General features: G+C 41.0%; 1 protein-coding gene across 1 annotated transcript in view; it reads left to right on the forward strand.

The window, feature by feature from the left end:
- The window catches only part of LOC139645362 (leucine-rich repeat flightless-interacting protein 2-like), a 55,657-nt gene extending 48,355 nt beyond the window's left edge, over positions 1 to 7,302 (forward strand). The window contains exons 8-12 of the mRNA XM_071521054.1: positions 786 to 835; positions 1,603 to 1,717; positions 2,194 to 2,273; positions 2,522 to 2,626; positions 4,124 to 7,302. Of these exons, the coding sequence (XP_071377155.1) occupies positions 786 to 835; positions 1,603 to 1,717; positions 2,194 to 2,273; positions 2,522 to 2,626; positions 4,124 to 4,234 (461 nt within the window). The 3' untranslated portion in view covers positions 4,235 to 7,302. The remainder of the gene's footprint in view (positions 1 to 785; positions 836 to 1,602; positions 1,718 to 2,193; positions 2,274 to 2,521; positions 2,627 to 4,123) is intronic.
- The last annotated feature ends 17,950 nt before the right edge of the window (positions 7,303 to 25,252 follow it).

The following is a 25,252-nucleotide window of genomic DNA, read 5'->3' on the forward strand; positions in this document are numbered from 1 at the left end:
ATGTCCGCCAACAAATTAAATGATGCTTAGCTAACAAAGAAATTTAGTCGGAAAGTGTTTTATTCATCAGCATTTGTCGTCTCTCATAAGATGATTGTCAGTTTTCTTGACAGTGGTGTTGCTCATACACTAAGCAGCGGTAAGCAGCGGTAAAGTCTAATTATAATGTCTGAAAATTGATTCTTAATATGGGGGAAATAAATGTTAATTCAATGATTGTGGGGTTTCAGTGTTGTACGTTTAGTAATTAAGAATCACAGATAATTTTGGCCCTGAATAAAATTTCAATAATATTTAAATTTATAATTTATGATTTTGAATATTATGTTTGTTTTTATGATTAACAATATAAAGCTGTTTGTCAAATATAAATTAATTTCAAAGGCAAATTATGTAAAAGACAATGTGCAGGGTTTTGACTATAATATACTATATATACCATTTGTTACACTCTGTACTCCTTGATGATTTTGGCAGTTTCATCTTTAAAAATATGCACAGTTCTGCTAAAATAGACAAAAACACACCAAATATTAAAACAAACCAAAAAGAAACAACAGGATAACACAATAAATCCTTAATTCCCTTAGGGGAATCATTATTTTGGTTATGAATTGGTTTGCATTGTAACCAGAGACTTGTCTGGCATATATCGTTGTCAAAATCCTGCATTTATCTGAATCCTGAATATTGCACTCTTTATTTATTAATACTGATCTAGTATATCTTGTGTTTCAGATCTTCTAGTCTATTTTGTATTGATGACAATGCTCTCTCTGTTGCAGAGCTCCGGCTGAGGAAACTGGTTGATGAAAGGGAGAGTTTAGTGGATCAGGTGAGTTTAATAAACATCATTTAGAAAACTACTAATTTCAACACCTTCAAGTCAATATAATGTGGGAAATATGGGATTTACTGAAGCCCCAAAGAGTCCTGAATGGTCAGGTTACTTAAAGGTCCCATATGGTGTAAAACAGGATTCCCCTTGCCTCTTTGATTATAAAGGAGTTGGATGGTCTATCTAAACATGGTGAAAGTATCAAAATGCACGGTCGCCAACTAAATCCACACAATCCATATTAGAAAAGCGAGCCTCTAAACGAGCCGTTTGGACTTCTGTAACTTTGTGACATCACAAAGGTTCGCTCATTAGCATTTTTGTAAGAAATAATAGACTAACAACGTTTTTTTTTCATAGCGGTTGAGCGGTTGTCATTGTTTATTACCGGAGAGTTTTCCCTACCTGTAGCTGCCGGGCCGCGGCGTCTCAGGTTTCACTCTTGAAACGGTTAGCCAATCGGAACAGAGGGGTCGTTAATATTAATGAGCCTTAAAGACACGGCGACAGAAACAGCCTGTTCTTGGTAAGGCTCGGAGAGAGGTTGGAGAATGAACGTGAAAAAATGGATTGAGAGTGTTTTTGGTACATGACACCACACACACAGCTTTGAATGGACCTCAAGACACAAAATAAAACACTGTGGAGAATATGGGACCTTTAATAATAAATCTAAACATTTCACACAAATTATCAGGAAATAAACTCCCACAGGATGCCATGTTGACTGTACTCTGTGTGTGTGTGTGTGTGTGTGTGAACAGGTGAGGCGTCTGAAGTCTCAGCTGGAGCAGAGACAGAAGAACGGGACGGACGGTCTCAGCCCGGAGGAAGACGGTCTGGAGAACGGCATGGACTCTCACATTCTGGACCTGCAGAGTGAGTTACACACTGACAGACAGAAACGGCTTCATGTTAACCTGACACCAGGCTGGGAAATAAACACCAGTTCAGTTTTGGGAAATTTTAGTTGTGGCTGGTAAGCTTGTCAAGTTCGCCTGACACTTTGGCAGGTAACCAACCATCAATTGAAAGTCGTGTTTTATATCTAAATGTTTTATCAAGTTGAAAGTGGCTGAGAAATCTTGGAGAATTACCAGCTGTCGTCACCTGTAGAAAAAAAGGAATAAAAAGGAAATAAAAATGGAATAAAGAATACCTGCACACCGAGCCTGACTGCCAATAAGCTTTTCCTTTGTCAAGCTTTTATCAAGACTAGCAAAATAATTTGACCAAATGACTTCACCAAGTTCTCAAATGCCAAATTTACAACACTCAAGATTTCAGAATTTGTCACACAACATTTCAACAACAGATTTTCAGTTGTTATAATAATTTTCTTCTGTTTCACACAGGAGATGCCAACAGACAGATCAGCGATCTCAAGTTCAAACTGGTTAAATCGGAACAAGAAGTCACCGCTCTGGAGCAAAATGTAAGTGCGGCCATGTTCTTCTCCACAGCTCTAATTTCTATCATTTCTATTTCTAGCTCTTCGTTTTGTAGGATTTTAAGAGGAAAACAGTGGCAGCCGTTAAGCCTCTCTCAACCACCAGACCTTTCCTTGTAACTTCTGTCAGCTGAAACTGGAGTTGTGCAGCGAGCATGCAGTTAAAAACAATATGGCTTCTTTAACAGCTCAAATCCTTTTGACTCAGTTTCCTTGGTTCTCCTCCTCTTCAGATTATTCGTCTGGAAGGTCAGGTGACGCGCTACAAGTCGGCGTCAGAGAGCTCAGAGAAAGTGGAGGACGAGCTGAAGGTGGAGAAGCGCAAGCTGCAGCGAGAGGTGAGACCAATACTGACTGTCTGTCTGTCTGTCTGTCGGTCTTTCTGTCTGTCTGTCTGTCTGTCTGTCTGTCTGTCTGTCTGTCTGTCTATTTTTCCCATGGCGCAGCTGAGGGCATCATGCGGCAAATTCAGGTCAGTCAGTCAGTCAGGTAAAGCTTAGTGAGATGTCGCTTCGTGAGATGGCCTCTAGAGGGCGTCTCTGACTAAGAGATGGCCTCTCGCCTATGGGCTAAATGACACATTCAGTCTCACACTGATGATGTCATATTGGATCTCACACAGAGCCACACTCTTTGCTGTCAATTTACAGACATCCACATCTTCTGCTTACCTGCAGACCTTAATGGTAAGTCACGTTATCACCTGTGGTATGTGACGTTGGTGGAATAGGAGATTTAACTGATAAACGTGTCGCTAACCGAGCATTGCTCCCCTCAACAGCATCGGGCTTCCGGGGCTTTAGCCGGGAACGTTTTTTCTCCTGACAAAAGAAATTAGTGAATTTGACGACGTAACAACGTAAAATAAATCCAGAGCAGTACCGGTGGTTGTACCTGTTTTAGGAGCTTAAACTACTGGCTCGGTTCGTTTTATGACTAAAGTTTTCTGGCTGGGCGGTGTTTGGACCTTCGGGCCAATCACAGTGCTTAAAAACAGAAAACTCCAACCGGGATGCCGGGCGACATTAAACGAACGCACAATCAAATGACAAGCACAGACAGTTTACTCTGAGCCGCGGAGCTGACAGGTTGTGTTGTGAAAATGTAGAGAGAGAAATCTCCAGTACTGGAGATTTCAGGTGTGTTTTCAGGTGTGGTGCGAGAAGCATGAATGCCAAAGTACATGAACAGCCTGCAGCTCCCTCACTTCCGGCCACACAGAAAGCATGAACCAAGACTTGCGCATTTAAAAATGAATACATCCATGGAGGGGATTCTTGTTACTCTCTCAGTTAAGGGAGTATCAGCCATGCAGACAATCTGAGGCCAATCTGAATAGAAATATTATCCAAAACAGAAATTGTTTTTCGAAACACAGTGTTGTTTTTTTAATTAGTCGAATATTTGTAGCAGCCCTACCTGAGCCACTTACAATCCATTACAATCTAAAACAAACATATCAAAAGCATAGAGAAATGTATTAAAAATCAAACAGGGACGAAGGCGCTCTGTTGTGACAAACAAAAGTTAAAATCCTTTATTTTAGGTTTGTTAAAATCCTTTATTTACAATGTAAATAGTAAAAAATGATGTGACCAAGGCTCATTCAAGCTGAAACGCATTGGTCATTTTGTATTTATCCAAATTGTTAATGTGAAATAAAGGTTTTTAACTAACTAACCCTTCATCACAGCAGAGCGCCTCAGTCCGTCTTTGGTTCATTCTTATGTATCTTTTGATTGCTTTGTGCTTCCATGGATACTTCTGGTACCAAGTGGTGCTAATAAGATCTTAGTTTTTTGTGTGAACATACAATATTTCCTGTGTCCCTGCAGCTGAGGTCGGCTCTGGACCGGATCGACGAGCTGGAGGCCAGCAACAGCCACCTCTCCAAACGCCTGGAGAAGATGAAAGCCAACCGCAACGCCCTGCTGGCCCAGCAGTGACGCTTCCTTCCTGGGACGGATCCTTACTCTCACAGTTAACCGCTCCGTGCCATGAGGTCATCATCAACCGACAGTGAGTGACAGACAATCAAGTGACTGGGAAAGGCAGAAGAAGAAGAAGAAGCACTGTTGTTCAGAGCACATGAAGACAGAGGATCACCTGTGTACGGACCAGACCGTGATCAATATATTCTAAGCACTTGTTTTATGCTGCACGGAGAACCAGATGGGTGGGGTTAAAGGCATCAGGACAATTCAGAGAGTTACGGAAGTTGTCCAACACAGAAAAGGATCCTGAATACTTTCCTGTGATTGTCTAAACTTCCTGACACTCATGATCCTCTCCTGTGTGGCAAACTCCACCCATCTGGCCTCTCCGCTACTTAAAACAAACCAGAAAAGGAATCTGCAAATACCATTTTTGATCCGGGAGGAGAGAGCAGAGGGAGCGCACTCCAAAAAAAACAAACTCTTGAGCGAATACTGTTAGGAAGAAGATCCCATTGTACGCACATAAGAAGCCCAACGGGCCCCACTGTAATGTAGCTCTACGATCCCCTGTGCCATGACCGCAACTTACACCCAGACCCGGGCCAAACAGCACCCACAAACACTCTTCACGGTTTGTTTTCGCCTGCTTAGGACCCGTACGGCTGGGGTTTACCACACAGAACAGTACTAAGAGTTGCAGAAAGAGTTCCTGGTTGGTGTTCAGTCTTCAGTCGTCATGCTCCTATTAACTCTGCAAAGTGAAAAACGTCCCTCTTATCAAGTAATTTAGTCTCATATTCAGCCTTCAAATCCTATTTTCTCTTAAAACAAGAGAAACATTCTGCAGTGAGGAGAGATAACTCCACTTGTCTCCAATGCAGCTTCACTTGTTTCAGGAGTTTTCTAGAAATGAGTGTCAGTCTGTTGAAACCAGTCAGAATAAGGCAGATCACTGCACTGCTGTCAAGAAAATGACTCTTGATTCTACTAAATTCTTCAAACAAGTCGATTTGCATTGGAAACAAGTGAAATGATCTCACCGCATTGGCTGATTATTTCACTTGTTTTATGAAAATGACGATTTTAAGACTCAAAAATCAACTAATTGACTTGTTAAGATGGAGATTTTTTGCAGTGTGCCATCAGATAATATCAGAATATGTGAGATTTTTTCTTTTTTTGTGCAATTTCCAGACGTTTCAAGACCTGGAAATTACCAAATCCTTTTACCAAACATTTCCAGATTTTCAAGGAATCCTGTAGGAACCCTGGGAAAGTTCCGTCAATTGCAGAAAAGTATTTGAAATGCAAATCAGTATACATTTATCTGAACTTATCTGAATCTGTCTAACTTGGAAGCTGTAAACCCCACCCGTCCGGCCCTCCAAGTAGGTTAATACAAACGCTCGAAAGACGTATTTGCAACTCTCTGTTCGACCCGAGTCTGCCTCTACTGACACTCAACTCTTCCTCTGCAACTTCCCTGTGAAGCGCGTGGCACTACCTCTTCTCGGACACTAGGGGCCGCTGTCCCGCCAGACTCCGCAGGGAGGAGAAAGAAGCAGAAAGACCGGACCGGAGTCCTGCAGGAGGCGAGTTCGTCTCCTTCGGTTTGTCTCTTTTCTCTTTTCAGTTTTCTGTGTATGATGCACTCGGTTTCCCTTCGTTCCCCCCCAAGCCAAACTCCCATGTTAGGTGGTGTATGTCTTATTTCTGTTTGATGATTTGTGGGGCTGGGTATTGAAAAACTCTACCGACTGGTACCATATCGATTTATTAGTATCAATTTTAAGGCATTTAAAGGCATCAAAAGCTTCTAAATGAACAGGTTTTCTCCATTTTCATTGAGAAAATCAATTGAGAATGCTTTGATTATATTTAGAAATGCAGAAGGTGTGAACAATTGTTACTATAGACAATAATTTGCTGTATCACATCCTGAAATGCCCTTTCATTTCACACAGAAAATCATTCCAGAAACACTATTGAATTAAAAGAATCAGAACCAGTATCGGTATAGAAAATGTTCCACCAATCCCCGGCTCTACTGCTGATATTCTGCTGGTGTGTTCTGGTGACAGAAGAGGCCGTGACAACATGGATAAATATACATATATAGATCTATAAAATAGGTGAAAAAACACACCTGGCACAACTAAATCAGGAATATCCAGTTAAATCTCATGTCTTTATTTTTGTGTCGTTTCTATTCCAAAAGTTATCATGGCACTTGGGATGTAATATCACCAGCTTGTAAATGTCTGAATATTATGTCCTTGGAGAAACTGTAATGAATCTTTGCTGAATGAATGAACATATGAAGAGTTTGGTTCCAAAAACGATTATACGTATATCTCCACAATTTGAAAATATCGACACCTGCTCTTCCAAAAATGACAATGAAAGTAAACTACTTTCTGGGTTATTATAAATGATTATAAATGAGTCATTTTACGACTTGCTGACAAAATCATAATGGTTTGGAAAGAATCACCTGTGCTTTTGAAATATTGATTATTTCAGGTAGCAACGGATATACAGCGTTTTGGAATGAAACTCTTCATATGAAAAACAACCACATGATGAAAAAACAATATCGTTTGACCAATGTATCGCAATAACACTTTTTTGTTTTTGAATGTATCGGTTGTTGCAGCCTTGCAAAATTATCATGTAGACAACGGAGAAAAACGGTTTATCAGCAATCCACGTTTATCTCTGTGGGAGTCTGAGGCGCGGGAACAAAGCGTGGTTGCCATGGTTTCCGTGGTTTTCCTCGGACGACTACAACTTCGGGAGGCGACTGCAGCAAGTTGTTTACAAGGCTTTAAAGCGTTACTTTTTATTTTGTGAGGTGGAGAAAAAAAAGGCTCATCGTAAGCACTGTGCAATATTTGGATCTGTCTTGGGAGAGGGCGATTCTGTTTCACTGTCTGTCCTATTGATTAGGATGTGGGCTATATCTACATGAACTGACGCCAGTACTGGTACAATGGGCTTTTCTTGATCATTGTAAAGGGTGTAAAAGGTCCTCGATGGCATTTTGAAGCACTATATTAAACCCATGCAACAACTCAGTTCTGCTCTCTCTCCCTTGTTGATTTGTTGTAGCCTTGATTTCATCCAGGGAAGACTTTTGCTTTTTATTCGTTTCTCAGCGACTTCCAGCTTTAAGTTCACCCAGTTATTCACATTCAATTCACTGTTGACCAGTTGGCAGTTGAAGGTTAAGTATATTCATCATTTTTGAGTGAAGAGGGAGCGCTGCTGTTATGGAGTGTGGGCTGAAGATTTCTTTTTAAACTCCAGTGTCCTTTTTAAACTCCAAAAATGAACGGCACAAGAAGCGTATAGCACTTCAGTGTGGGGGAGTTTGTCCAGTGCTCCAAACAAAGTACAAAAAACAGCCTACTGCCTCATTCTTACCTTGCGAGGCAGCTGGATTCGCGAGATCACGATCACACGAGAATCCATCTTGCCAGGCTTCAAGTTATGCGTTTGTGGCCGAACCACAGCGGTGCGGACCAATCAGCGTCCTCTGAGGGCAGCTGGGGGCGGGGCTTAGGTGTGACGACCAAGGCGAGAAGCGACTGTTCGCAATGGCGGCTCCTAAAGAGGCTAGCGTAGATGCTGCTATAACATCAGTTATTTCTGAACTGGAGAGTAAGAGTGCCCTTTATGCGCAAATTGTCCTTACAAAGACGGCAAGAAGCGTCTACCGACATGCTAACTACATGGTTTGTTGTTGTCTTTCCTGCGCTGTCATATGGTTCATTGATCTGGTTGGTTGAAGTTATCCCGTGATAGATGTTGATAGACAGATGGTTCATCCAATCACCTGTCAAGTATTTTTTGAAAGTGCCTGCCCTTTTCCAAACAGTTTCCAAGGACGACTTCCCAGATGGTTCTGTGTAACAAACCATCTGGCGCGTCAGGTTAGCCTCATTCTGCTTTTCTAGTAGAACCAGATCCACACACAGCATAGTTCTGTGAGTAGCACAATAGCATAGTAGGTGATGTGTTTATACTGTACTCCTGTCACTTAGACGATTGGCTCTCTGAAGAAGACAGTAAAGTGACGGCTAACTCCGATTGGTTCCCTGGAAAAAGAGGGAAAGTGTTCGCCAGTTCTGATTGGGTAAAGAGAAAGCATGAATGAAACTAGAGAGTTAGGTCGTCTTCCTGATTGAAATTGTGCAAACTTCAGACTTCAATCCTCGATCAAATCACTTTTTTATAGTGTTTCAGTCGCCTGACAACAGAAACAGAAAGATCTGGTTTTAAGCTGTAATGAAACTCTAAATCAGTGATCACAGACAGTCGGAGGAGACAGAAAGTTAGCTTCTTAACATTCTAGCAACGTTGAGAACCGATCTATAACCTGAGGAAGAATAACAGCCATGTTGGTGAAAAAGGCCTATATAGTCATTTCAGTTCCCATCATGAATCAACTTAGAGGACTTAACATTATGTGGCCATTTACAATGTTTTTTGACCTGAAAATTCTCACATCTGGCCAATAGAAATGCTGCTTTGAGCATGTTGACCTCCAACATGGAGGAGTCTCTAATCGTGGCAGAGTGACATCATCCAGTTTTATAAAACACCAAAACTTCCAGTCCAGGTTGTTAACGTTAGATAGATAGGAGAGAGTAGAATTACTATTGAAATGATGTGTTTTATACCTAAAGTTAATGTTTGTTTTATAGATTTACATCAAATATCAAGGAGAGAAAGAGATGGATTCATCTTGGTGGGAAATGAAGTTCTTCTCTGTGATGTTCAAGACGTCAAAACTTGTGTATTTGTGCTTGATTTGCCCCTCAAATTATATATGTGGGAACAAAATCCAGTCACATACTGGAAGTCTTTGCATAGTTTGCTTCTATTTTGTGATTAATGCTGTATAAAGTAGGAAAATCTATACCGGATGTGACGTTGGCTTTACCTCCCTATTTAAAAGGTGGTAAAGTATTGTCAGTAGAGGAACTAGCTTCCTCCAGCCTCAGTGCTCACCTGGCCACCAACCAGACAGGGGAGAGGAAAAGAAGCGCTCCCTCCTGGAGAAGTTGCCCAGCTGCTCCTCATTCATTTAGTTTATCAGTTTCTCTCTCTCTTTTTGCTCCCTGCTCCTGTTTGATTCTGTGCCTCCAGTAAGTGTTTTATCTGCAATGATTTCACTTCACCAAGGGGATCAATACAGTTTAGCTGATCTTAATCATATAATGAGAGGGAAATGAATTAAAACTGATTGAGAGATGCATTTAGGAGAAAGAAAGAAGAGTTAATTTGGATTCATGCATTCAAACCTGTGATTTTGCTTTCTTCCAGCAGGGGGAAGCATCACTCCACAGTTAATATCACAGCTTGCTTCTGACCTGGACAAACCAATTTTAGACCAGCTCCATTCCAATATATATTGATTTTGAGGGTGATCATTACCTGAAGTCAGTTTGTCTGCCAAGCGAATAAATTACCCAGTATCCTTGTAAAAAGTAGCATGATTGGTTTCATTGTCGTCTTGATCATTTTGTGAGGGAAAGCAGTACTTCATTCATATGGCGGATATTTAATTTTATGATAAATGTGACCCGTGAACACTACAGGATCCTCATCAAATCAGACATAGGAAACAAAAAGACATCAAGACATTTACACCAAAACACAGAGGTGGGGTCACATGACTTGGACTCGAGTCACAGTTTGAATTGCTTGAGACTTGATCTGATGCATGAAGAGAAGACTTGAGACTTGACTTTGATGACTTGAAAAGGTTTCTAAAGTCTTGAAAGTGATGAGATTTGTTCCAGCAGACGACTGAATTTAAATTCTGTTTTCTGAATTTGTATGGAATGATTGAATTTATTGAAGTTGAAGCTGATTATAGAAATCAAACTCATGATGCTCTTACCAAGTTTTTATTGAAAATTATTTGCCTATTAAAACCATATTGCATTGAAAAGTCCTAGATATTTCGTTTTCTTTAAGATATTACATTTATACTGGACTCTTGACTTGTTCTGATTTGACTTGCTGTTCTACATTTAGACTTGAGACTTGACATTAATGACATGGACTTGACTTGGACTTGACTTGGTAATCTACATTTAGACTTGAGACTTGACATTAATGACATAGACTTGACTTGGTAATCTACATTTAGACTTGGGACTTGACTTGAGCCGCAAAACTTGAGACTGACTTGGGACTCAAGCAAAGTTGACCTGGTCACACCTCTGCCAAAACGTTGAGAGGCAATAAAAGACAGCAGAGGTGAATTTTGTGTGCAGGAATCTTCATTTGTTTTCTGTTTATCTCATTTTATAACAAGAATCTTCGTCAGCAGGATTTCTCAAAAACGTCTGAACGGATTTCCATGAAGTTTGGTGGACAGATTGGCTTTGAGCCAAGGAACAAGTGATTCGGTTTTGGTATTGATGTGAATCTGGGATTTCTGCTATTAGATGATTATTGGTGTTTAGTCACAACTATGAAACTAACAGAGACAGAGACTTGACTCCAAATTCAAAAGGGGAAGTTTGTTGAGTCAAGAAATCAGCTGAAGTGATAGGAGTGATGCGTTTGGGTGGAACAGCAAGATGGAGAATTGTTCAGCGTTGGTGGAGGTTGAGAGTCTTCTGGTTTATTATTTACTGGGACTGTCTGTACATTAAATATTGAGCTGACGTAAGCATTGTGGGCTGTTGTCAGAGAGAGGAGTGAACATCTGAGACTGATTGTTTTGATGACGTGTTTGCAGATGGCCAAGTTTTCATAATCACAGTTTTTTTTTGGACAACATTCACCTAAGAATGAGAAACCTATACCAAGAATAATAATCAAAAAATCCCCAAACTTGGCTCTCCGACTGATAATATTCACACCAATACGAGAATACTGTTTGTGTCAAAATGGGTTTATCAGGAACCAAAATCCTGTGGGATTTCAGGTGATGTAACGCACCATGTGGCGGCCATATTGGAGGTCCTGGTACCGGGGAGACAGGAACTTTCCATTAATAACTCATTAATAACCTGTAAACCATGAAAAATCCCTTAATTACTAGTTTATCCACAAACCAACCCATGAATAAATCCCTTAAAAACCCATGATATTAATCTTACTTTTTTAAAGTTGTGTTATTTTAAATGGATAATTAATATTTATGTAATGACAAATTAAGGAAATTAAAGGGATAAAATTAAGGGGTTTGGTTTCGTAGTGATAAGAACACACCACTCATGTTGGTGTAACACTTTAATTGTAGTGGCTTGAGCAGTTCTCAGTAGTCTCCCCCAAAGTTGAAATGAAAATTACACCTGTGTATGGAATCAATATTGACTGAGGAGGAATTTCAGATATCACAATTTCTCCAAAACTCATGAAGTATACTGGATATGATATTGTGGCGAAACGCAGCACAGATAACCTAGTTATTGGGTGGGATTTCCCTGGATGTCTGCTCGTCTGCGGCCCCAGAGGAGCGGAGCAGATAAGACAGAAACACTGTGTTGTTTCCTCTCGAGCTGACAGGAGGGAAACCCACAGCAGCTGCTGCACAAGCAAGCACTTTCTCTCTGCAGCTTACAAGTCTTTCTTTTACTTTAAAGGTCCATATTCTCTACTTTCTAGTGTTTTATTTTGTGTCTCGAGGTCCAGTCAAAGCTGTGTGTGTGGTGTCATGAACCAAAAACACACCAAAATCCATTTTTACATTTTCCAGCATCTCTCTGAGCCTTACCAAGAACAGGCTGTTTCTGTCGCCGTGTCTTTAAGGCTCATTAATATTAACGACCCCTCTGGCTAACTGTTTCAAGAGTGAAACGTGAGACGCCACAGCCCGGGCAGCTACAGGTAGGGAAAACTCTCCAGTTAATAAACAATGACAACCGCTCAACCGCTTTGAAAAAAACACTTTGTTAGTCTATTATTTCTTACAAAAATGATAATGAGCGAACCTTTGTGACGCCACAAAGTTACAGAAGTCCAAACGGCTCGTTTAGAGGCTCGCTTTTCTAATATGGATTGTGTGGATTTAGTTGGCGACCGTGCCTTTTGATACTTTCACCATGTTTAGATAGACCATCCAACTCCTTTATCATCACAGAGGCAAGGGGAATCCTGTTTTACACCATATGGGACCTTTAATTTATGTGCTTGGGGTCAATTCATGAATGAACTCATCAATTTCAATTCAACTGAGGAATTGGAATTTGAAAAGACTCTACAGGAAACAGAATTGGAACTGAATTGAAATATCATACTGTGAAATTCCATGTTTTTTGTTGTTTTTTCTCACCACACATCTGAGATTACATGTTATATAATATGATCAATACTGAAAATCATAAAACGTTAAATGTTCCTTTCAGCTGGTATTTGATGCAGAACATGTAATGGTAATCCACACATTATGATTGAATGTGTTTGATTTGTTGAATTTGTCTTTTATTTGATTCATAATTTTTCATTTATAATGTTTAGCGAGTCGAGACAAACTCTCTTAGAAGTGGAATTTCATGGAAGTCAATTCTGTTTCTGTGATTTCAGTCCACATTTTGTTTCCTTACTCCAACTCCAGGAAGTGAATTGGTAATTACCATGCATTCTCTATTCAATTCATGAATGAATGGGAAGAGAGAGAAGAGAAGAAATTCAGACATGCAAGATGAAAGAAATTCCCTCAAATGTCTCACCCTGTAAGAGAAAGAGGGGGAAAAACATCAAGAAAGCAAATGTCAAATGATAAATCATAAATTGTGGCTTTTGAGTAATGCATTGCATGTAATTACAGGCGTCGGTCTGGTTTCAAAACCACAACACCTGACATGATTATACCCAATTAGGCTGTTTGTACTGCAACACTCGGTGGTTTCTAAGGTGGGACAGCACACTTAACAGCTTTCATCTCCAATTACTCCGTTTCCCCACAGGCATCATGTGACTTTCATCTAATCTTTTGCTCAAGCCACACACTCACATTCAGCAGTAGTGTAGAAGCGGCAATAATTGCAATTCTCTTGGTGAAGTAAGGTATAAACAGCGATGTGACAGCTTATTAAAAAGAATAAAGTTTCTTTTTTTAACCGCGGCAGTCGAGCCAAATCCAGCAGGGCAACTGGAGACGAGACACTTCAATCCTCTATACTTCACCTTATTAATATAATTGGTTGTATAATTGTAAAAAACTAACTTTAACTTTAGATCTTCACACCTTAGCTGCAATTGTAATCTCCCACAATCCTCTTCACATGCTAATGATGTCACACGACAAAACTTGACGGTGTTCTTTGTCTATTAGCTTCACTGCTGTAATATTGTGACTTATATAGCGATATATAAAGCTAAATGTCTTTATGATTGTAAGACAACACATTTTATCATTTTAGAATAAAACAGTTGTATGAACAATGCTTCTAAATGTATGCTGTAAGCTTTGTTTGCTAACAGTTCAGTTGCTAACGTTAGCTTGAAGGCCAACATAGCTCTATTCTCTATAGAAGAGATGAAGGCAGCTGATCAACTAGAAAGCTGAGACTACATTCAAATAAACTGATAATCAATAAGATCTGTATGTTATTGCCACAAATGCAGACTGAATCTGTACCTGTTGTTCACCAAACAGCATGTGTAGCATATTTTACATTAAATAAGGAATGGCGAGAGATAATTGGAGGCGATATTTTGCTAATCCTCAGCTTCTCTGAAAACAGTCCAGCTGTCTGATTATCTGCAGCAGGGAGCAGGGAGGGAGAGAGAGCTGAGTCTGTTCAGTAGGATTCAGTTTTTTAAGCAACTTTCAAGTCGAGCCTATCAACACTGTTAGCTGCTGTAAACTCACTGTAAGCACGGCATCAAGTGGCTTACTGCTGCTATAAACTGGAAAGACACTGTAATACAAAAAAAACACAATTGTTCCACAGATGTTTTATTTTAGTCAGTTGTAGTTAATGACAACAATGATTAAAGCTGCACTAGGCAACTTTGCAGATTGGCGCCCCCAAAAAGGCAGCGACAGGTAACTATTTGAATTTTGAAGATTTCAATACCCAGAAATCGTGAATCGTGATGTCTTAGACTGAAATTTCTTCTTCTTTGTGGCTCGGGGGGCGGAGGAGGTGAAAGTCTCTGGACGGAGCGCTCGCTAGCTGCTGTTTACGAGACAAGTTTATATTTTGCTCTTCAGTTTTGATTCATCACATCTGATTTGTCATGGGATGCCCACATTAAGTATATGCTCTCAAAGACACGGCCAAGGATCTATTACCTGTTGCCAAAAGAGCTGGTCTTCCATGTGACGTTCTAAAACAAATATACCTGACCTTCATTCGTCCAATCCTTGAGTGTGTCAGCCCAGTTTGGGGGCGGGCTGACAAAAGGCCTCTCCGAGGAGCTGGAGTGGGTACAAAAGCGATGCTGCAGGATTATTGGCATTCAGTCTTCTTCTCTTCCATCCTTGAGTGAAAGGCGTGATGAGGCCACCCTGCTCACCCTCACCAAAATACTCAAGGATAGCTCATCCCCCCTGCATGGTTTTCTGCTTGCAGCCTCAACACCCACTTACTCGCTTCATAGTGCCCACGAGCAGAACCAAAAGACATGAACTCTCCTTTATTCCTCATGCTCTTAAATTGCTTTTTAAATGACCTATTTAAATTTAAATTACCTATTTATTAATTTCATGCTTCTGCTTATGATGTTGATCGCTGTAATGTCTGACGCATTTCAGGATTCACTCTTTAAAAACTGTGTTTTTATGCTGTTGTACCCTGACGTTAATAAATGAAACTGACTTCTTGTCCGGCGAAAAAAATTCCCGTCAGTAACCCAACCGACTCCAGAATTTATTTTGAGCAAACAGGGAGAATCTGCAGCATCTAATTAGTCTGCTGCAGCCCGACTTTGTGATTAACACAGCTGTATTTTTAGATTAAAATCTTGTGCAGCTTTAAATATCACTCCTCCTCCAAAATATGTAGTGCCGGTACAAACACACACAACACACAAATTGCACACAGGTGTGTTTATTATCAGGTATTTTACACTTTGAACGTCTCAGCCAATTAGAACTGAGGACCGCAATTATCCGTTATCCTCTTGCCTCATAAACAAAGAAATGTTACAATCTTTCAAATTGGTTTGAGAGAGTCACTGGGGTTTGAATGTAGCAATACTACCTGAAGGGGCTGTCTTTTTATTTATTTATTTGTTAAACCTTTATTTTTTAATTTGAAAAGTCTCTTTTTCAAGGGAGACCTGGCCAAGAATTGACTGTGATTCTGGATGTGAAGTTGCAGCAGCAGGTACAGACAGGGAACCAGGGAGCTAGTTAGCACTCTTTCTTGAATTCTTCTGTTTTTCCAACTCAAGTCAATTACTTTTCTACTACTTTGTGTTCCTGGCGGACAGGTAGCGTTGTGTTTTACTGGGACACAAACTCTCCCTGAGACCCATTTGGCTGAATCCCAGCATTCATTGCTATTCCATTTATCCACAGCCTGAAGCTTGGATCTTTGCTCAGTCCTCATTGCCTCCGTCTGAGGTAACGCTGCCTAACAGCTATTGGCGATGTGCCTTGCATTTCTGGGCCCACTTAGTAGTTTGTATTTTTCTTCTTCATGGATAACTGGCCAAACGTGGACACGTCCAGATGTTTCCAGCAGCTCCAATGGAGTTTGACATGAGAAAGTGTTTCAGGATGTAAAACCTCAGCGGTAAACGTCATGTTTTGGTGTCAGTCCCTCAGAATCAAAGAGCGAGGGCTTCTTTCTAGAGCCGCCATTTTGCACCGAGAGACGTTCATTAATCATACAGGGAGAAATCCATCGTAGAAGAGGAGAGAGACCAATTTCTCCACCCACAGGAGCAGGAGAGAGACCAGGTTAGACAGGTTGAGCTATGTGTAAGGGGGAAGTTGCTGCTTTTTTTTCTCAACCGTAAAACTTCTTATTCTGCTATTACTATTGTTCTCTCCACTTACAGATAAAACCCACAGCTGAATGCAACAAGTTCAGGCCCATACTCTGGGGGCAGGGGGGCGGGCATTCTGGGAAACGTGGGAAATCACAAACTGAAGTAGAAGTAGACGAGGCAGGTTATGTATGTACTGTATATAAATATAAAACAAATAAAAATAGTGAAAAGTAATTTTAGAAAATAAAATGAAACTAGAAGGGCACTCGGAGAGCGCAGACCTCCGCCAAGGTTCGTGCTATTATTGCTTGTTCAGTCGGATCCGGATCCGCTCCAAAATTTAATGGGTTCTTCCTTGGCCCATGCTGCACCCTTCCACGAAGTTTCATGAAAATCGGGCCAGTAGTTTTTCCGTAATACTGCTAACAGACAAACAAACAAACAGGTAAACAAACAGACAAACAAACAAACAAACAGCACCAAAAACATAACCTCCTTGGCAGAGGTAATAACTAATTGAATGGGGTTCAATTAAATAGTTATTTCGTTTTATTTTCTAAAATTACTTTTCACTATTTTTTATTTTTTTCTGTTGTTGTTGTATCACTAGGCGAGTATCACTTCATCACTATTGTCAGGAATAAAACGTCATCATTATACACATATTAAACTTTTAAGTTCTTACAATTGCAATAAAAAGGAACTAAAAAAAGGAATATATTGAAGGAAGAGGACATTTATTCTTCCTAAAAATGGATATGTAGCATTTCGGAGCATAGCGCCTCCCGCCTCGCCCTCCGTCTCGTACCTGCTCCTCTCCGCGGTTTGAGCAGCAGCTCTGCTTATCTCTGCCGGCAGTCCGTCTCCTGCCTGGCTCCTCTCCAGCTGCTCTGCTGTGGTGAGATGTTGTAACAAGTGCAGCCGAACCTCCACCACCAGCAGCCAGAGGAAACACGCTTCCTCTCCTCTGCTGCAAAACACAGTGACAGCAGCAACAATGTGACCCGCTCTACACAGCCTCAATCACAGCTGCAGCCATATAGGTTTCTTTTACACTTGGATATTTCCAGGATTATAGACTTTAAAGTCAAGTAAGCATGACAAACATAGAAGCTGTGGACAGATACATACAGCAATGTACACAAAAATAAAAGTAAAATCACATAAAAGTAAGGGAAAAGTCAAAATTCATTGTGAGTGATCGAGGTAGCGCTCCCAAAGCAGAACAGACTGTATTTATGTATCCAAAGTTCAATTGTTGAAATGTGTCTTTAGCCCTATTCGCACGGGACTAGTATTACCTGGGGACCTCATGTGATTTAGAAATTACCCCCCCATGTCTGTGTTTCGTGCGGCACATTCACATGGGATAAGCGAAGTCTGTATTTTACACAAATTGACATTATCCCCCGGATATGATGTCAAAATGTTCCTTACCGCATGCTGCCATGAATGTCATCCATCTCGTCATCTTTGGAGATTTCGCCCTTCTGATGGATTTGAGCTTGCTCTTTCTGCGAATGTGTCTCCATGCTGTGTAGCGAGATGAGCCTCCTGAATTTGCAGCCAAAATGCAGTCAAAACTTTCATTTATAATCGCCAAAGCAGCCTCCATAATTCTCGACCGGAAAAGAGGCAGAAAAAAGGCTCGGAGAAAACAAAAAACCTTGAAAAAAAAAATAAAATACAACCCCAAATCACCGAGATGCTGATTCACACGGGACTAATATTATCACATGACCTCTGTGTTTGGCGAAATATGATAGATAATTTGCGGTGGAATTTTTACTTGACAAATTATGGACATGGCAGATTTGCATGGGATTAAGATCAGAGACGACCTCCGCAATTATTACAAATTACTAGAGGTCTCCAGGTCATACTAGTCCCGTGCGAATAGGGCTTATGATGAGAATATTTGGTAGAAATTGCGAAACAATTCACGCTAACTCTAAGCCCCGCTTAGAGTCCCCCTCCCTCGGTTACCCGTTGACTGTCTAATAAAACAGTGATTGGGGAGGGGCTTGGTGAAACATGGTCCCACCCAGTTCTCTGACAGACAGATGGGGGACAATTTTACACACAAGCTACTTAACTGATGCAGTGAAAGTGATATGTCTGATTCATAGTATTGTCAGGTATTCCAGTTTGTGAACATAATCTTCACAGTATTCGTGTCCACAACATGTAGTCTGCACTTCAGAGGTCCTGCTCATTTTCACAAAAATGTATGAGATAAAGTTGGGTATTTTACCACTATATAAACAGACTGTACACCGGCCATTTTTCCGTTTATCTTAGCTGAGCCCGACCCTGCGGTGCAAAAACATTGCTGCTCTTTTATCTCCATGTCCTCTGCCTCTATCGCCCAGTGATGAGGCTGCTGACTTTTGCACTGGGACCGGTCAGCTTTCACCTCAATCTTAAAGGTCTGTTGAACTTTGGTAGTATCTTGGGTTGTGTGTAGCTTCCTGGACATGATAAAAAAAAAAACAAATCAGTGATTCTGTGATCTGTTGCTCTGGTAGAGGAGACTGGAGAATTGTGTTTATTTTCTCTCTCCATTCACTGCCATTGTCTGGAGGAACAGTCTGAAAATCACTTCTAGCACATAAAGGAACGGCAATCGCACATAATCTCTTTCTTTATGTTTATTAAACCTTTCAGTTTGAATGAGTGTAACACCGAAATCCAGTCAAAATCGAGGAAACTTGGAACAAAGAAAATAATGTTACCAATAATCGCAATTCTCCAATCTCCTCCAATCACTCCTCCAGTCTGAGCGTCTTCCAGACAAATCTACAGCAAACACCTCTTATTCAGTAAGCTCATATGTTTGTCTTGCAGACATTTTTGAATTTTACACACCAGCAGTTAAGTTTAGGCGACTGAAACAACTTGGGTTGAAGTTCTTTCTTCAAATGAGTGAGGGGTTTTTATCCCAAAACAGAGTCCAGGCCAGTCAGTGAGTTTTGAAAGGCAGAAATCTCAGCAGCAGGTGAGGTAATCATTGGTAATATTGATCGACAACCCTATCAACCCCCATACAGGCATATTATGGTCATAGTATGAGCTATGGGGCAGTTATGGAGCAGTGAATACAAAAAACATCATTTACAGCCAAACTGTAGGTTTGTTGCTATGAGCAGAACATAAAATCGTCCCCAAACCTCGGCCTGAAAATGTCCCTTCACATTATTATCTTCCACCTGATTTTTTTGCTCTTTCACTTGATTAATTACCCACGTTAAGTACTACTGGCTTGAGCAAAAGGCAACTGCTTCTACTTAACGGCAAAACATTTCAGCACTCTGTATATTTGTCACATTTCTGAGGAAGCTTCGCAGAGCCTCTTCCGAGTCGATCGAGGGATTTGCAGCGTACGATACAGAAAATATCTCCCTCCTCAATAGCAGGAGCTTAATCCTGTGCCCTATTTCATGCTTACCCATGCAAAGCAAAGTTAAAACAGGATAGATGACCCTCCTGAGACTTCCTGTGACCCACTTCCTGTAAGCTGAAGCGGAAACAGCTATTATTAGGCAGCCAGCCGCTGTCTGGCTGGTGGCTGCGGGTTCGTCACCGGACAGGCGGGTTCGTCTAATTTATCACGACAGAGCAGGCGATTTAAAGTTAGGAAAACAACTTTGTAGGTAATTGTCTGGAAGATATTGAGTCAGCAGTGGTCAAAATTACCATGGTGTCCCTCACTCCCTTTTTAATAAGCTTCTATCTCAAAGTAAAATCTCTCCTTAGGTCTTATTACTGTTATTTCTTTCCATAGCACTTTGCTTTTTGTTCTCTATGATTGTTCTTGGGATATTGGGAATATTATCCGGGCGCTGTGGCTCTATTTTTGCACTTTTTACTATTATAATAATAACCTCATGTATATATCACCTTTAAAAACAGAGTTTACAAAGTGCTTTGACAGTCAAAATAAAAGCAGAATACTCAAAAATGAATTTAAAAAGCAATGGAACAACAATAAACAGGGATTCAATTCAGATAGGAGGACAGAGGTGGAAAAGAGCAGCGTTCAAGTAAATAGAGGGATAACCGTAAGATAAAATGAAAACCAAAATAAGCGCTAAGGATAACATAAAATAAAAGTAAGATAAAATTAAGATAAAAAGATAAAAGACGACATCACATAAAAGTATAAAAGTCTGTAAAAATGGGTTTTAAGAAGTGATTTAAAAGAAGTCACCGATTCTGCCTATCGGTTGCATATAATGGTGAATTTGAGGATTTTAAGACTTCTGGTTGAGTGAAGTAAAGGCCTGGTAGCTGAAAGGAAAGGACGGCGAAGTGGTTCATCACTGTTTTGTATTTTCTTTTTTTTTCTTCAATTTAAAGATGCAGAAATCAGCAAAAATCAGAAATGCCAATCCAAACTCAGATGGACAAAACATAATAAACTTACAAAACCTACTGGTAAAGACATGAACAGCTTCACTTGGTGACGACCACTAGCTCTCATATTAACAAAGCACAATAATGTCATGAAAGCGCCGTAAAAGAAACAGATAGCTCACCTCTTTTTAGCACTGAGCACTGGACCTGTTCTCAAGTTGAAATAATTTCAACTTTGTCTGAAGCGTACCGCTCATCAATGTCACTTCAGAGTTCTACCAGCCAATGAGGATGAAGCAGGGGCGGGACCAAGAGCCGGCATCCTGCCGTTTTGCAGCTAACGCTAGCTAGGCTACGGTTATCATAGCAACACCAGGAGACGTCTTCTCAGCTCCTCGCTCCAGCGCTCACCTGACGCTGCTCAGCACCAGCGCCTCAACACTGAAGAGGTCGCTTGGTGGAATTCATGAACCCAAAGCCTTCGGCTATGTCGTTATTCACGTTCGAGAGCAAGTATAATAAAAGCACGTCGGTAGAGTCATCACGCTCTATATTTTCTCTGAATATTCGGTGCCGACGATATCGTTGCAGTGTGAATGCTTGAGCAACTTGCTATAGTTGGAGTTATCTTTATAGTTGCTGTAGGTGTGAATGGGCCTTAACAGTGCAAACAATGTGATATCACGTATGCCACCATAACTGTGTAGGCAGTGGCGGACTGCCCATTGGGAGGACCGGGACAATTTCAGGTGGGCCGCTCGCTTTATGGGCCAGTGGCCACGGCCACAAAACTTTGAGCCACCTATTTAAAAAACGAGACAAAGAGAGCGGTGAGTGAGCGATGCCCCGCCCCTCGTGAACGGAGCGTCAGATGAGCCGGTCAGCGCGATCAGACAGCAGTATTTTGGAGAAAAACGTAACAGTATGGAAAGGAATCCTTCCAAAAAACGAAAAGGTTGGGCAGAGATATTGAGGGATAAAAAAATAAAGGCCCGTGAAGCTGAAGCATATTAAGGCAAAAATGACTGACATTTTTCAGTTGTGCAAGCAGCAGCAGCATTTCCACTGCTGATGATGAACGGCGTCAAGAGGCTCAGTGCCTCTCTCTACACCTTCCCCCGTCCTGAGGGGAGGTAAAGGACACTGGGCTCAGCCTCTCTCATGCACACCCCTTTAGGCTATTCTACCTATTAATTGTTCATAGTTTATTATAGTTATAGTTTATTATAATTTATTGTTACCTGGTGTTGATTTTAATATTTATTGTTTAGTTACCAAATTAAAGTGATAAAAATGGCAATCCGTGACTGATTTAATCTGTATTGATATAGATGATATTGTCTTTTAAAATATAGCCCTTTATCATGATGCACTAAATGCACAATATAGCAGCCTGTATCTGTTGTGGTCTCCTCACAGTGGTGGTCTGCTGGCGACAAACCGTATGTAGTACTAATTTATATATACTGTATAAGTAGTGACACTAAGTCTTTCTGTATTCATGTTTGCGTCAATGGGGTGGGGATGGTGTGGAATATTCACAGGCTGGATGTGGGCCGGTCTGGGTCAAAAAGTCAAGGGCCATTTTCTTGTCCCCGTCCGTCCCTCTGTGTAGGTTTTGACACTCAAAAATGGGTAGTCAGTCAGTCAGACTGACTACAAAAGAAATACATCTTTAAGGTTTAAAATAAGGTTAAAGCCTGCATTACTTTAAAAATGTGTTTTAAAGTCATTACAAAAGAGAATAATGTAGTGGCAACTAAGTAGTAATTACTGGGGTGCTGTGTTCATTATGCAACATTTTGAAGTCAATTGCTCTTGCTTTATTGCCAAGACAGGATTTCTATGGGAGAAGACACTTGCTCTTTTATCTGATCCATCCACTTCCGAAACACTGACAGCCTCCTTCCTGCTCCGTAACCTCTCAGGAAAACATCAGCCTCCTCCTGCCAGGACAGAAGGTCAGAGAGGGGACATGTTGGAAAAAATATCTGAACAAGTGGAGGAACGTTGTCGGCCGGACGCGCTTAGAATAACAATATAATGCATAAAATGCTGTATAAAAATATTGTGTAAAAAATTCATACAATGATGAGGTAAAAGTGTGAAATAATTAAACGTTCTAAAATCACTCACAAAACCAGCTGAAGGTGGTCAAGCCGCAGCTGCGTTATTTTTGTGCTTTTGCTATGCATTAGGCAAAATAATTGAAAAAAAAGGCAAAATAGCTTTTTGATTTTCTAAAAAGAGAGAGAGAGTGCCTTGGAATTCTTTGGCTCTGTGGCTCTGTCTCAAACCGAAACTTAACAATACATTTTCTAGTAGTTCTGTCTCATTCAGGTAGGACACATAGGAAGCTTCCTTTTAAGGTTCCTTGTTTTGGCTGATTTTTGAAGGTAACATAGCCTACAGCGGTTCCTCAGGCGGAGCAGGAAATCCCACAACACCTTGCAACATCAGCAATGAAGAAGAACAAAACTTCCCAAACATCCGCTAAAATTAATGACGGATGCAAGTCCTCACTTTGACAAAAAGTTTTCCAAAACAAACCAATGACTATAAAAAATTAAATACCTCTAATGTTTTCAATTCATTTTATGCGAAAATTGTCACTAGGAAATCATATTACTCCATTTTACTAGTCAGTTGTTTCTGGAAAGACGGTGAAATAACTTTTAGCGGTGAGACGTCCTGCAGTTTAGCTAGCTAGCGGTAGCATTACGCTAGCATCGAGGATAAATGAACTGGCTGCAGTTTTCTCTTATAAAAACCACATGGCTGATATTTCATGGCCAAGTAGGCCTAAACAAAGCTAGCAGTATATTTTTTTATAATTTCTACGAATGTGTTTTGAAAAAGCAGCTTGGACTGGCTGTTGGCAGAGTGTAACATTAGCTGTAGTCACATGACGTTGGCTAGGAGTCTGTCTCAAACCAAAGATGCTCTATAGACACAAGATGACGCATTACAAGCTGCGCCAATGGTATGAAATGGTATACACTTCCTGTCTCCTAAGTGGGTGTGGTCGCCTCTCCCCCCCATCCCCTATTATATTTTCTTTTGCTAACATTAGATATTTACACAGCTAACAGCCATATTTAGCATTACGAAAACTAGTTAGCTAGGGCGTTCGCGAACGTTAGTTGACGTTAGCTTGAAATTTTAACACAGTTTGGCTAACGTTATCTCGCGAGATGACCAGATCTCAGATCCCAGATCTCGCGAGAGTGTGTTGCTGAGACAGAGACAGGTCTCGTACAAAGTTAATTTTCTTGTCTGAAAAATGCCATTTTAGTGTCAGAATGTTTGGGAGATATGTGGCTTGTGAAAAATGGGTCCAATATTTACTTCAGTGACTATGGGGCGAAAGAATCGGTCATAGTCTGTGCTCACGTTCACTTCTCCCATTGGAGTGAATAGACTCAGGACCTGCCGCTAGTCTCCTAAAGGGGCGGGGCAGTGGAGAAACCCACGTGACACAGATACAGGAAATGACTCGCAGTTGCGCCGTCTCCTTTCTAAACCGTCTCTGCTCAAACCAGCTATTTCAAACAAGGAAGCTGATTAGCTATCAAGGAAGAAGGGAGCAATCTTCCAAAAGAGACAGAGCCTACCTATCTCTATGAAGTGTCTGCTTCCCAAATAGCACCTTTTACCTCAACTTTATGTTCACGCTGGAGCTCTTCTTACTTTGTTGTCATCATAAATAAGAGGTTATTGCAGATCTGTGTTACAACTTCACCATCAGGTACACAGAACTGTTCTCAATGAGTTATTCTCTATAAATTGTAGAAACCTGCGCCCGATTTCAGCAAAGATCTCTGACTTTCCATTAATGTCGAATGTCAGTTTCTCCATCGCCAAACAATAACTGAGGTTTTCCAGCCATTACATTACATTACATCTGCTTGGCGGTGTTCACTAATGGCTGAGAACGAGCAGGCGTGTGGCCCTGAAAGCAGCGGCGCGACCCGTCAGCGACCCAAACTGTCAGGCCGGAGGAGCGGGAGGAGCTTCTCAAGGTTCCCCTCGTTCCTCGCTCATCGATCCCTCGGCGCAACGAGGGGTGAAATGACGCCAGTTTAGAGCCAGATTACACCGTATTGACTTCAGTCTCTTACTGTGTCACGCTGTGCATGAATTACAGCTGGGATCAAATTGCCTGGCTGTGTGTGTGTGTGTGTGTGTGTGTGTGTGTGTGTGTGTAGGTCCATGCAAACACCCAGAAACACACTTGTGTATAAATGTGGAATGACTAAACCACAGAACTTATCGTTTAATTTAATGTGGTCTCAATTGCTTTTGTGGCAACTGGTGGTCTCTAACACACACATGCACATACAAATGAAAGATGCACGCACGCACACACACACACACACACACACACTCAATTAACTAGAAGCTTGACTTGATTCTGGTCTGTGAGCTGCAGGAATGAACGGCACAGATAGCAGCGATTGGCTCTGTGAGCGGTGGAATAAAGAGGGTCATTACAGCGAATAAAAGACCTGCATAAAAGAACAGCTGGCTTGGACCAGAGCCACATGTCTGACAGGGTTTTTTTTTTCCACACAGCAGTACTGCAAAGTGAGCAAAAAAAAAAAAAAAAAACGCTCTTTATTTTGTTGCAGCTCAGCAGGTTCGTCTCGGCTGCCTTTCCCTCCTCTCTGTCTGTTTTGTGGAAATGTAACCAAATGAAAAAAGTCCCGGACACGCCAACGCCGACGACGGGGTATCGCTCGACAAATAAACAGCTTT

This window comes from Centroberyx affinis, unplaced genomic scaffold (genome assembly GCF_046629955.1).
Source record: "Centroberyx affinis isolate AG114_WGS23_722 - 3 ecotype Tasmania unplaced genomic scaffold, CSIRO-AGI_Caff_v1 ptg000849l_1, whole genome shotgun sequence".
Classification (NCBI taxonomy): domain Eukaryota; kingdom Metazoa; phylum Chordata; class Actinopteri; order Beryciformes; family Berycidae; genus Centroberyx; species Centroberyx affinis.